The following is a 13,556-nucleotide window of genomic DNA, read 5'->3' on the forward strand; positions in this document are numbered from 1 at the left end:
CTCCTGTGACCCGTTTTCAGCAGTCCACTCTCTGCTGACATCACAGAAATCAGTCCAGGCACCTCATTATCCTGACAATGGGAGTCTGGATCCACTAGGAGCCTGGACGGACCCCTGTCTCAGCCTCTCAACTAGTCGCGGAGAGCCTGGGATGGCCGTTCTCCACCCCTCCACAACTCAGCACTCCAATGAGCGTGGAGGGAGATGAGCAGAGAGCTGTGACTGACAGTCTACTGTGACTGATCACTCGGTTTTCAGTGCAGAGGTGCCGGGGAACAGATGCAGCATCGGACCAATACTGCATCGACCTAGGCCTAAGTAGGAATCAAAAAAAAAAAAAAAGAAACCCATACTTCTCTTTTAAAGTTACTTTAAGCCTAGGTCAGTGCAACAATTCTGTAATACCTGCTATGGTGATCAATGAATATTAACTATCAGTGGCGGCTGATGCTAAACTTTTTGGGGGGTTCACCCTAACCCGCCCGCTTTCCCCGACTTCTCCTCCTGACGAACCTGGTCTTCTTCAGATCCACCTCCTGCCCTGATTGGCCTGGGAGGAGAAGCTGGAAACCAAAAGTGAATACTGATCCACTAGTGTCACAAGTGGGTGGGTTCAAGGCGCACTGCTCTGAGCCCCGAGCCCAACCTTGTTCAACCCACTTAGAGCCTCAGGCTCTAATCGTGCTTGGGAAAGAAAAATCATAGAAAGCTATGAGCCCTGCGCCAGGCATGCAAAATGCATGCAAAATAGGGGGCGGCGCCCATGCGCCCCTTGCGGACCGGCTGCTGCTGTTACCTATTTTTTTCAAATCAAAAAAAGTATGCATTGGGTTTATTTACGAAAGGCAAATCCACTTTGCACTGCAAATGCACTTAAAAAATGAAGCATTTTAGCTTGCACAGGATTGGATGAGAAAATCAGCAGATCTTCCCCTCATTTCAGATCTTCCCCTTTGATCTACAGCGACTGCACTTCCAAGTGCACTTTCAATGCACTTCCAAGTGCACTTTCAATGGACTTCCAAGTGCACTTGTAGTGCAAAGTGGATTTGCCTTTCTTAAATACCCCCCGTTGTCTTGATAGTATACAGTATATGTACTGCACATATAACAACTGATGGTGACTAACCTATGTTCGGATGCTTCAAGAGACGACAAATTCGTGCTTCACGTTCTAGCTTCTGGTGATCTGGAAAAGATAAGACATATAGTTATTGCAAAGGCATTCAAATGCATGCAGCTTAGCCAACTTAAAAGTCCCAACAAAACCTAATGCCCCGTACACACGATCGGAATTTCCGATAGAATGGACTTTTTCCATCGGATTTTCCGATCGTGTGTAGCCCCATCTGAGTTTTTCATCTGAAATTCCAATGAATTCCATCGGAGTTTAGATATAGAACATGTTCTATATTTTTCCGATGGAATTCTTTCGGAATTCCGATGTGATTTGGCCGGGCAAAAGCCTGATCGTGTGTACGCGGCATAACTGTTCTATTTGTTCTCTCCTTGAGACTTTAATGCAGTCACTCAAGTATACCACCATCATATTATATAAAAAATGTTTAGCAACAACTTTATTGATACAAAAACATGTTAAAACATAGCACATCCTAAAATGTACACAAGCCCTGGTGCAGAATCAGTTCCAATATACTGCAAAGGCTCTTTGTATAGCATATCCTGCCAGGATAAGCCCCAACGTGTTTCAATTGCCTCAGTCCAAATCCTTAAGGGGCAAGATTGGAGGGGCAAGATAGGAAGTCTTTATATGATCAGAAATGTATAAAAATGTAAAGAATTATAAGGGAAACAATCCAATATAATAAACATTGGATTTCTCAAATATCAATGGAAATCCACTTACAGAAAAGAATATCGCATTGAACATGGACCAGATCTCTTTAAAAACCAGGTGTGATAACCACAGTCCTGCGGGCGCCAGCCAGCTTAGGGATGCCTATCTCAGAATGCATGAGGGACCTCATGGACTTTCCATCGCTAAGAATAAAGGAACCGCCAAGTAGGACAGAATATATTCAAAGTATTGTTTTGAAAATGAAGAATCATTATATTCAGGAAACATGGACCAAAACATCCTCACACTGTCTGCATGTAATATAAAATTACTAACCACCATAGTGGGAATATGTTACCATCAGAATGGTGAAGTACTTAGAATAAGTGTCCAACATACAATCATATACCAAACCCAGGTTCTCAAGGCTTATCAGGACTACTTTAATGAATGAATGATTCTTGATCCATCTGAATCGTAAGTAAAAAAAGTTTCAATATAGCTACCACCAAGAGTTCTCATCATGGTTCCAATTGCAAGGATGAGCAGTGATTTACTCTATGACTATTATTTCTCCATCAAAACCCAGCTAAGTTTCAAAATCTGATTTATTAAAATAATAAACATGGCATACTTACCTGCTCTGTGCAATGGTCTTGCACAGAGCAGGCCTAATCCTCCTCTTCTGAGGTCAACCACCGGACCTTCTGCCCCCCCCCCCCCCCAACGAGTGCCCCCATCATAGAAAGCTGCTTCCTATGGGCTTTATACTTGTGCTTACTCGATCCTGAGCCAGGCTTTTTGCATCAATTCAGACACATAGCTCGGCTCAACCCCTGCTTTCTGCTCTCAGCCAAGCCTGTGAGAGCTGCTGCAGACATGCACAGTGCTGGACTGAGATTGAGGTCAAGTGAATATTTAGTGGGGGCAGGGGGGGGCTACTATTAAAAGTTTTTTATTACCTTAATGCGGAGAATGCTTTAAGGTAAAAAATAACACTTTTAACTATTAGAACCTCTTTAAACCTTCTCTCACCTCCATTCTTAGGGTCCTTTCACACGTGCGGACCGTTTTTTAGATCAGTTTTTTATCATCAGTTGATCAGTTTTTTCATCCGTTTTTCATCAGTTGTCATCTGTTTTTCATCCGTTTTTCATCCGTTTTTCATCTGTTTTTTTTTTTTGTTAGAACTTTATTTTTATTACATATTTTGATGAAAAACGGATGTTAGCGGATCGGATGTTAAGCGGATCGTCCGCTAACATCCGTTTTTTGTCCGTTCCATTTTTTTGCCGGAAGAAAAATAGGGTTTTCTTTCTGTTCAAAAAAACGGAGCTTAACGGAGACAGATGTTAACGGAAGTTAGCGGATGCTCATCCGCTAACGTACGCTATCCCATTGGAAAGCATTGCAGTCCGTAAACGGACGTATGAAAAAACGGACGAACGGTCCGCACGTGTGAAAGGACCCTAAGCCCTATCTAACTATCCTTGTAAAGGTCAGATGTGTAAATTTACCTAATCTAACAAAGCTCCAGTCTGGTTACATGAGTTCCCTTCCTTCAGGGAAGAGGAAGGAGAGGTGATGTCACCTACTGTAAAGACGTACTATGGGAGATCCATTGTTTGCTGTACCTCCTTTACATTGAAGTCGGCACTGGGACCCAAGTACATGACCAGACCAGTCCACCCGTAGATTAGGTAAGTATACACATCTTTTCTTTACAGAGTAGTTATCATGGGCCTAAGAATGAGGGTAGGAGTAGGTTAAAGGTTAGTTGATTTTTAACCAGACTTCTACTTTAAGGTTTTGCACTATAGTGAGATAAAAGCTAATAGCTATGAGATAAAGGCACCTCTGCCGGGTTAGCCCCCCCTTATTAGAAATTTTTACTTTTTTTATGCAATTTGTTAGATCTTTGTTAGATCAGGTTAGATCAATCATTGTTTGCGTTAGATCTCACACAGAAGAAGCAATATTAACAGTTATTTGCTGGGGGGCTAACCCGTCGTCAGCCCCCCCTATCAAATTTTCTGGCCAAAAATCATTCAGGCTAATAGATATTCGTTAGATCCGGTAAGATCAAGTGGTTTTAACGTTAGATCTCACATAATTAGAGACTTATTAAGTGATTAATGAGGGGGGGCTGGCCCCCCCTCATCAATTTTTTGGGGCAAAAATCATTCCGGCTAATAGATATTCGTTAGATCCGGTAAGATCAAGTGGTTTTAACGTTAGATCTCACATCGTTTCCGAGATATTCCACATATAAAAATAGATTTTAGGTGGTACATATGCATGGACATATGGACGGGTTGGCCCCCCCTTATCAAATTTTCTGGCCGAAAATTATTCAGGCTAATAGATATTCGTTAGATCCGGTAAGATCAAGTGGTTTTAACGTTAGATCTCACATCATTTCAGAGATATTCCACATACAAATACAGATATTGGGTGTATACAAGGACTAATGAGGGGGGGCTGGCCCCCCCTTCTCAATATTTTTGACCAAAAATCATTCAGGCTAATAGATATTCGTTAGATCCGGTAAGATCAAGTGATTTTAACGTTAGATCTCACATAATTAGAGACTTATTAAGTGATTAATGAGGGGGGGCTGGCCCCCCCTTATCAATTTTTTGGGCCAAAAATCATTCCGGCTAATAGATATTCGTTAGATCCGGTAAGATCAAGTGGTTTTAACGTTAGATCTCACATCATTTCCGAGATATTCCACATATAAAAATAGATTTTAGGTGGTACATATGCATGGACATATGGACGGGTTGGCCCCCCCTTATCAAATTTTCTGGCCGAAAATTATTCAGGCTAATAGATATTCGTTAGATCCGGTAAGATCAAGTGGTTTTAACGTTAGATCTCACACAATTAGAGACTTATTAAGTGATTAATGAGGGGGGGCTGGCCCCCCCTTATCAATTTTTTGGGCCAAAAATCATTCCGGCTAATAGATATTCGTTAGATCCGGTAAGATCAAGTGGTTTAACGTTAGATCTCACATCGTTTCCGAGATATTCCACATATAAAAATAGATTTTAGGTGGTACATATGCATGGACATATGGACGGGTTGGCCCCCCCCTTATCAAATTTTCTGGCCGAAAATCATTCAGGCTAATAGATATTCGTTAGATCCGGTAAGATCAACTGGTTTTAACGTTAGATCTCACATCATTTCAGAGATATTCCACATACAAATACAGATATTGGGTGTATACAAGGACTAATGAGGGGGGGCTGGCCCCCCCTTATCAATATTTTTGACCAAAAATCATTCAGGCTAATAGATATTCGTTAAATCCGGTAAGATCAAGTGGTTTTAACGTTAGATCTCACATAATTAGAGACTTATTAAGTGATTAATGAGGGGGGACTGGCCCCCCCTCATCAATTTTTTGGGGCAAAAATCATTCCGGCTAATAGATATTCGTTAGATCCGGTAAGATCAAGTGGTTTAACGTTAGATCTCACATCGTTTCCGAGATATTCCACATATAAAAATAGATTTTAGGTGGTACATATGCATGGACATATGGACGGGTTGGCCCCCCCCTTATCAAATTTTCTGGCCGAAAATCATTCAGGCTAATAGATATTCGTTAGATCCGGTAAGATCAAGTGGTTTTAACGTTAGATCTCACATCATTTCAGAGATATTCCACATACAAATACAGATATTGGGTGTATACAAGGACTAATGAGGGGGGGCTGGCCCCCCCTTATCAATATTTTTGACCAAAAATCATTCAGGCTAATAGATATTCGTTAGATCCGGTAAGATCAAGTGATTTTAACGTTAGATCTCACATAATTAGAGACTTATTAAGTGATTAATGAGGGGGGGCTGGCCCCCCCTTATCAATTTTTTGGGCCAAAAATCATTCCGGCTAATAGATATTCGTTAGATCCGGTAAGATCAAGTGGTTTAACGTTAGATCTCACATCGTTTCCGAGATATTCCACATATAAAAATAGATTTTAGGTGGTACATATGCATGGACATATGGACGGGTTGGCCCCCCCCTTATCAAATTTTCTGGCCGAAAATTATTCAGGCTAATAGATATTCGTTAGATCCGGTAAGATCAAGTGGTTTTAACGTTAGATCTCACATAATTAGAGACTTATTAAGTGATTAATGAGGGGGGGCTGGCCCCCCCTCATCAATTTTTTGGGGCAAAAATCATTCCGGCTAATAGATATTCGTTAGATCCGGTAAGATCAAGTGGTTTTAACGTTAGATCTCACATCGTTTCCGAGATATTCCACATATAAAAATAGATTTTAGGTGGTACATATGCATGGACATATGGACGGGTTGGCCCCCCCTTATCAAATTTTCTGGCCGAAAATTATTCAGGCTAATAGATATTCGTTAGATCCGGTAAGATCAAGTGGTTTTAACGTTAGATCTCACATCATTTCAGAGATATTCCACATACAAATACAGATATTGGGTGTATACAAGGACTAATGAGGGGGGGCTGGCCCCCCCTTCTCAATATTTTTGACCAAAAATCATTCAGGCTAATAGATATTCGTTAGATCCGGTAAGATCAAGTGATTTTAACGTTAGATCTCACATAATTAGAGACTTATTAAGTGATTAATGAGGGGGGGCTGGCCCCCCCTTATCAATTTTTTGGGCCAAAAATCATTCCGGCTAATAGATATTCGTTAGATCCGGTAAGATCAAGTGGTTTTAACGTTAGATCTCACATCATTTCAGAGATATTCCACATACAAATAGATATACGCCTACCAGCGTGACTGAGCTTAGGTCATTTCTAGGATTCTGCTCTTATTGCAGAAGATTTGTCAAGGGATTTGCTGAAATGTTGACCTTGATCTGGCGAAGTCTGTCAGACCAACTGGAGGATCCAGAAAACCCAGAGAGTCCGTCCAGTAACAATGGACTCCGAAGTGTGAAGAGGTTTTAGGCAGCTGAAGTGGAGCCTAAGGCTCCATTCACACCTAGGCAGACAAATTCGCGGCGCAAATCGCGGTACAAATAGCAGCGTTTTGTACCGCGATTTGTGGCGACAAAACACCGGTATTGTCCGCCTAGATGTGCCCCAGATTGACCCCCTCTATGTAGATGGTTCCCATCTCCTAGCCGAATGCCGAAAGCCTGCTGAAAAAAAGGTCCGGGACCTTTTTTCAGGCGGCAGGCGTCCGGCGTTCAGCGTGGAGATGTGAACCATCTCCATAGAGGGACATGTGTTTTCATCCCTCTGGCAGCAGCGGCGTAGGACTACAGGCGTAAAAACGCCTAGGTGTGAATGGGAGCTAACAACCGCTCCAGTCCTGGTCTATGCAGAGCCAACCAAGCCATACGAGCTACACTTTGACGCCCAGGGCCATCGTTACCACAGGGCAAACGGGGAAGCTGCCCAGGGCCCTTTCACTGTTTGAGGCCCAAAGCAGAGCTGTTAGTTAAGCCCGCGTGCTGCCTGCAAATCGGCCTTGATCCCCACACACATCCAGACAGTCTGTCACTTTCATTGGCGGCGGCGGCGCTCGCACAGTTTAACAGTCAGTGTTAGTGCTGTATTTTATTGATCGAGGAGTGGGCAATGGGTGGGCGGGGCCTTGAGCTCCACTGATGCTCTGGCCCCGCCCCTTGCTATGCGTACACTGTGTGCGTTTGATGGGCACAATGTCAGCTTCCCTGCCCTCTTGCTGCTACTGGTGCAAGCAATACATTGCTACTCCTCCATAAAAAAAGGCCTAAATAGGAAAGTAAGCAAAACAAAAGCAATCCTCTTACTAAAGAATACTTTCACCCTATGTTGGGGTGAAGAGCAAAATTACATTGGGGGGGAGCCCAAAAAAAATGTTTGCCCAGGGTCCAAACCATATTAAAGATGGCCCTGTTGACGCCAGTCAAGATGGTTTAGGGGTGGTTCTATGTCAAGAGCATGATGGCCATCTACGGCCTGTTGCCTACATGAGTCAGAACGAGAAGAACTACCCCTTGCACAAACTTGAGTTCCTGGCCTTGAAGTGGGCGGTGGTGGATAAGCTGAGGGAGTTTGTGATTAAGAACGACAACAATCCTTTCACCTACATCATCACTACCACCAAGTTGGACACCACGGGTCACAAATGATTGGCTACTCTATCAGGGTTTATTTTCAGCCTTAAATAAGATGCGGATGCTTTGTCAAGAAGGCCCCATTGTTCCAGAGACCCTCCAGAAGAATAGGCCCATCTGACACCTGAAGTGGTAGGAGCCTTATGTCAAGGAGCAGAACATCAAAGTGGAGGAGGATCCAGGGCCGAAGACGTTGGAGTGTGAGCCACTGGTGTCCCCAGATGTTATTGCAATGTCAGAGATGAGGGTCTGCTCGAAGCTGTCAAAGACCAGTTGGAGGACCGTCCCTGAAGCTTGGCATTGAAGGCCTTGGAGAGCCAACGCCCTGACTTGCTCCTCACTGACTCCCCAAAGGAAACCCGTCTGCTACACAGAGGGTGGGAACGGTTTCTGGTGCACCAAGGGTTGATCTACCGAAGGGGCCCCTCTGATGATTCTGAAGAAAAATTGCAGCTATTCTGACCTGAAAAACATAGGGAGACAGTATTAACTGCCCTACCCGACAACTATGGCCACCTAAGGCCCAAGAGGACTTTTAACCTGGAGAGGGACCGGTTCTACTGGCTCTGCATGCGGGCTGAAGTTGAGGACTATTGCCACTCCTGCTTCAGATTTATCCAAAGGAAGACTTTGCCTCAGTGCATTGTTAGTTCACTTACCTTTTCCATCCATTTCCCTTGTAAATGTTTTTTTTCTTTGTTTTCTTTGTCTGAATTTCTCACTTCCTGTTCCTCCTCAGTAAGGTGTTCAGTAAGCTGTTCTAAATTACTTTTCACCGCTCGGATGATGGTGGAAAGCTTACTGAGGAGAAACAGGAAGTAAGAAATTCAAACAAAGAGAAAATACATTTAGAAGGGAAATGGAAGGAAAAGGTAAGTGAACCAACAATGCACTAGCTTAAAGAAGCCTATTTAGAAAATAAAAGACAAACCTTTACAACCCCTTTAAGCCACAGGTTACTCTCCCTATAGTTTGATGTTCGGACGGTTGGCCCGGCTGCCAGTAGACTTTGACCTCAAGGTAGGAGTGCAGGACCTACAGCCAGATGACAAGGTACTGCTGAGAAACCTGGGTGTCCATGAAAAGCACAAGTTGGCTGACCACTGGAAGTCACAGCCCTATGTCATTTGCAAGCATCTGCCAGGATTCCCAGTATATCAAAGCCGGCCAGAGGGAAGCACAGGCCTGCTGAAGACTTGGCATCGCAATCATCTGTTGCCTCTGTCAGAAGCAGTTCATGTGCCACCACAGACAGATTTACAGTCCACACCAACGGCCTCTCCAAGATCCCAGCCAGTGACTAGATCTCAGTCTGTACCCCTTGCTGAAGATGAAAACAGCGAGGCAGGACAACCTCCCCTCCTATAGTAATTGGTGGGATGTTCCTCTGCCAGGGTTATATGCAGATGCAAATTGTCTGGTTTCCTGTGCACACTAAACTTTTTTTTTTTTCCGTGTGTATATTAAAAGCATGTAACACGTCATAGATTTTTTTACCTCCTTTGGTGGAACAAAGGTTCTTTGGTGGGGAGAGTGTGCAGCGGGGGCTGCTCTGTCACCCATGGTCCCGCACCTACCGCCAGCAACCGTCGGACTGAATAGACACAGGCACTTACTGTCAGTCCCTGTGAGGGATTTCTCCCCCTCCCTCTCCTCTTCCTTGAGTGACGAGCGGCGCTCATTCACCGGCATCCCGCCCACTATGCTCTCTTCTCTGTGTCCCTATTGGCATGGTGAGGGAGCCAATCAAGCGGCAGCAGAGGACCACGGGACTTGAAGTCTCATCACAAAATGGCACCATTGATTTCTACGGGGGGCGGAGCTACTACTTTTGCTCTGCAAGAAGGGGGGCTAGCTAAAGACTTAAGCTTGTTGGTCTGAGGAGAGATCACCATGAGGCAGGAACAGAGGTGTGAGGAGAGACTACAGGCATTCGCTAGAGAACCATCCAAAGAGACAGTTCCAGAGACCCTCCAGAGACAGTTGTAGATGGATGTACCTTCTGTACCACCTAATATCCCTATTTCTATGTGGAATATCTCTGAAACAATGTGAGATCTAACGTTAAAACCACTTGATCTTACCGGATCTAACGAATATCTATTAGCCTGAATGATTTTCGGCCAGAAAATTTGATAAGGGGGGGCCAACCCGTCCATATGTCCATGCATATGTACCACCTAAAATCTATTTTTATATGTGGAATATCTCGGAAACGATGTGAGATCTAACGTTAAACCACTTGATCTTACCGGATCTAACGAATATCTATTAGCCGGAATGATTTTTGGCCCAAAAAATTGATAAGGGGGGGCCAGCCCCCCCTCATTAATCACTTAATAAGTCTCTAATTATGTGAGATCTAACGTTAAAATCACTTGATCTTACCGGATCTAACGAATATCTATTAGCCTGAATGATTTTTGGTCAAAAATATTGATAAGGGGGGGCCAGCCCCCCCTCATTAGTCCTTGTATACACCCAATATCTGTATTTGTATGTGGAATATCTCTGAAATGATGTGAGATCTAACGTTAAAACCACTTGATCTTACCGGATCTAACGAATATCTATTAGCCTGAATGATTTTCGGCCAGAAAATTTGATAAGGGGGGGCCAACCCGTCCATTTGTCCATGCATATGTACCACCTAAAATCTATTTTTATATGTGGAATATCTCGGAAACGATGTGAGATCTAACGTTAAAACCACTTGATCTTACCGGATCTAACGAATATCTATTAGCCGGAATGATTTTTGCCCCAAAAAATTGATGAGGGGGGGCCAGCCCCCCCTCATTAATCACTTAATAAGTCTCTAATTATGTGAGATCTAACGTTAAAACCACTTGATCTTACCGGATCTAACGAATATCTATTAGCCTGAATGATTTTTGGTCAAAAATATTGATAAGGGGGGGCCAGCCCCCCCCTCATTAGTCCTTGTATACACCCAATATCTGTATTTGTATGTGGAATATCTCTGAAATGATGTGAGATCTAACGTTAAAACCACTTGATCTTACCGGATCTAACGAATATCTATTAGCCTGAATCATTTTCGGCCAGAAAATTTGATAAGGGGGGGGGGGCAACCCGTCCATATGTCCATGCATATGTATCACCTAAAATCTATTTTTATATGTGGAATATCTCGGAAAAGATGTGAGATCTAACGTTAAACCACTTGATCTTACCGGATCTAACGAATATCTATTAGCCGGAATGATTTTTGGCCCAAAAAATTGATAAGGGGGGGGCAGCCCCCCCTCATTAATCACTTAATAAGTCTCTAATTATGTGAGATCTAACGTTAAAACCACTTGATCTTACCGGATCTAACGAATATCTATTAGCCTGAATGATTTTTGGTCAAAAATATTGATAAGGGGGGGCCAGCCCCCCCCTCATTAGTCCTTGTATACACCCAATATCTGTATTTGTATGTGGAATATCTCTGAAATGATGTGAGATCTAACGTTAAAACCACTTGATCTTACCGGATCTAACGAATATCTATTAGCCTGAATCATTTTCGGCCAGAAAATTTGATAAGGGGGGGGGGCAACCCGTCCATATGTCCATGCATATGTATCACCTAAAATCTATTTTTATATGTGGAATATCTCGGAAAAGATGTGAGATCTAACGTTAAACCACTTGATCTTACCGGATCTAACGAATATCTATTAGCCGGAATGATTTTTGGCCCAAAAAATTGATAAGGGGGGGGCAGCCCCCCCTCATTAATCACTTAATAAGTCTCTAATTATGTGAGATCTAACGTTAAAATCACTTGATCTTACCGGATCTAACGAATATCTATAAGCCTGAATGATTTTTGGTCAAAAATATTGAGAAGGGGGGGCCAGCCCCCCCTCATTAGTCCTTGTATACACCCAATATCTGTATTTGTATGTGGAATATCTCTGAAATGATGTGAGATCTAACGTTAAAACCACTTGATCTTACCGGATCTAACGAATATCTATTAGCCTGAATAATTTTCGGCCAGAAAATTTGATAAGGGGGGGCCAACCCGTCCATATGTCCATGCATATGTACCACCTAAAATCTATTTTTATATGTGGAATATCTCGGAAACGATGTGAGATCTAACGTTAAAACCACTTGATCTTACCGGATCTAACGAATATCTATTAGCCGGAATGATTTTTGCCCCAAAAAATTGATGAGGGGGGGCCAGCCCCCCCTCATTAATCACTTAATAAGTCTCTAATTATGTGAGATCTAACGTTAAAACCACTTGATCTTACCGGATCTAACGAATATCTATTAGCCTGAATGATTTTTGGCCAGAAAATTTGATAGGGGGGCTGATGACGGGTTAGCCCCCCCAGCAAATAACTGTTAATATTGCTTCTTCTGTGTGAGATCTAACGCAAACAATGATTGATCTAACCTGATCTAACAAAGATCTAACAAATTGCATAAAAAAAAGTCAAAATTTCTAATAAGGGGGGGCTAACCCGGCAGAGGTGATAAAGGCTGGTTTCCATGTCCCTTTTCTAATAGGGGAGCCTACTGGCAAATTTAGAATACCCACAAGGCAACCTAGCTGGGAGCATAGGACCTGGTGTATGTCCAGAGGGCCCAGCTACAACTTTTATGCTCATGTGATAAACCAGAGGAATAATGCAGCCAGAAAAAGAAGAGATGCACTTTTTATGCTTTATTGCTACACTTAAAAATCAGAGCAGTTGGAGTTCCATCTCTACCCAGTGTCACAATATTGCCTTTTCTTTGTTTTCTGTAGCTGTGAACTATTAGCAATATATCAGAGAATTTTTGTCAAATATAGCACTTACTATAGCAGGACACACCTCATAGCAAAACAGTACTATTAATAGTGGTACCAACAACCAAAACTGCCCCTGCTCTTCTACATAAGTGATGGCAGGGAAGGTAATTAACCACTACAGATCCGCACTATAGACAAAAGACGTCTGCAGCGCGGACCTGAAGTGCCCGCGCGTGCCACTGGGGGGCGCACAGCGGGTAAACACTGTCCCGGCGGCCACGATGTCCGCAGGGTACTCGCGATCGTCGGTAACACAGCAGGGACGTGGAGCTCTGTGTGTAAACACAGAGCTCCACGTGCTGTCAGAGGAGAGGAGACCGATCTGTGTCCCTTGTACATAGGGACACAGCATCGGTCACCTCCCCCAGTCACCCACATCCCCCCACACAGTTAGAACACACCCAGGGAATACATTTAACCCCTTCCTCACCCCCTAGTGTTAACCCCTTCCCTACCAGTCACATTTATACAGTAATTAGTGCATTTTTATAGCACTGATCACTTTATATAAATGTGAATGGTACCAAAATTGTGTCAAAAGTGTCCGATATGTCCGCCGCAATATCGCAATATCGCAGGCCTGACAAAAAAAATCGCAGATCGCCGCCATTACTAGTAAAAAATTAAAAATAAAAAATAAATCATAAATCTATCCCCTTTTTTGTAGGCGCTATAACTTTTGCGCAAACCAATCAATAAATGCTTATTGCGATTTTTTTTAACAAAAATATGTAGAAGAATACGTATCGGCCTAAACCGAGGAAAAAAATATATTTTTTTTTAAAAAAAATGGGATATTATAATAACAAAAAGTAAAAA

At 43.0% G+C, this 13,556-nt stretch overlaps 1 protein-coding gene across 3 annotated transcripts in view; it reads right to left on the reverse strand.

The window, feature by feature from the left end:
- Positions 1-13,556, reverse strand: part of CAMK2A (calcium/calmodulin dependent protein kinase II alpha) — a 303,342-nt gene that overhangs the window by 154,809 nt on the left and 134,977 nt on the right. For all 3 annotated transcript variants that reach the window (XM_040345018.1, XM_040345016.1, XM_040345017.1), the window contains exon 3: positions 1,130-1,189. In XM_040345018.1, coding sequence (XP_040200952.1) covers positions 1,130-1,189 — 60 coding nt within the window. The remainder of the gene's footprint in view (positions 1-1,129; positions 1,190-13,556) is intronic.

This window comes from Rana temporaria, chromosome 3 (assembly GCF_905171775.1).
Source record: "Rana temporaria chromosome 3, aRanTem1.1, whole genome shotgun sequence".
Lineage (NCBI taxonomy): Eukaryota > Metazoa > Chordata > Amphibia > Anura > Ranidae > Rana > Rana temporaria.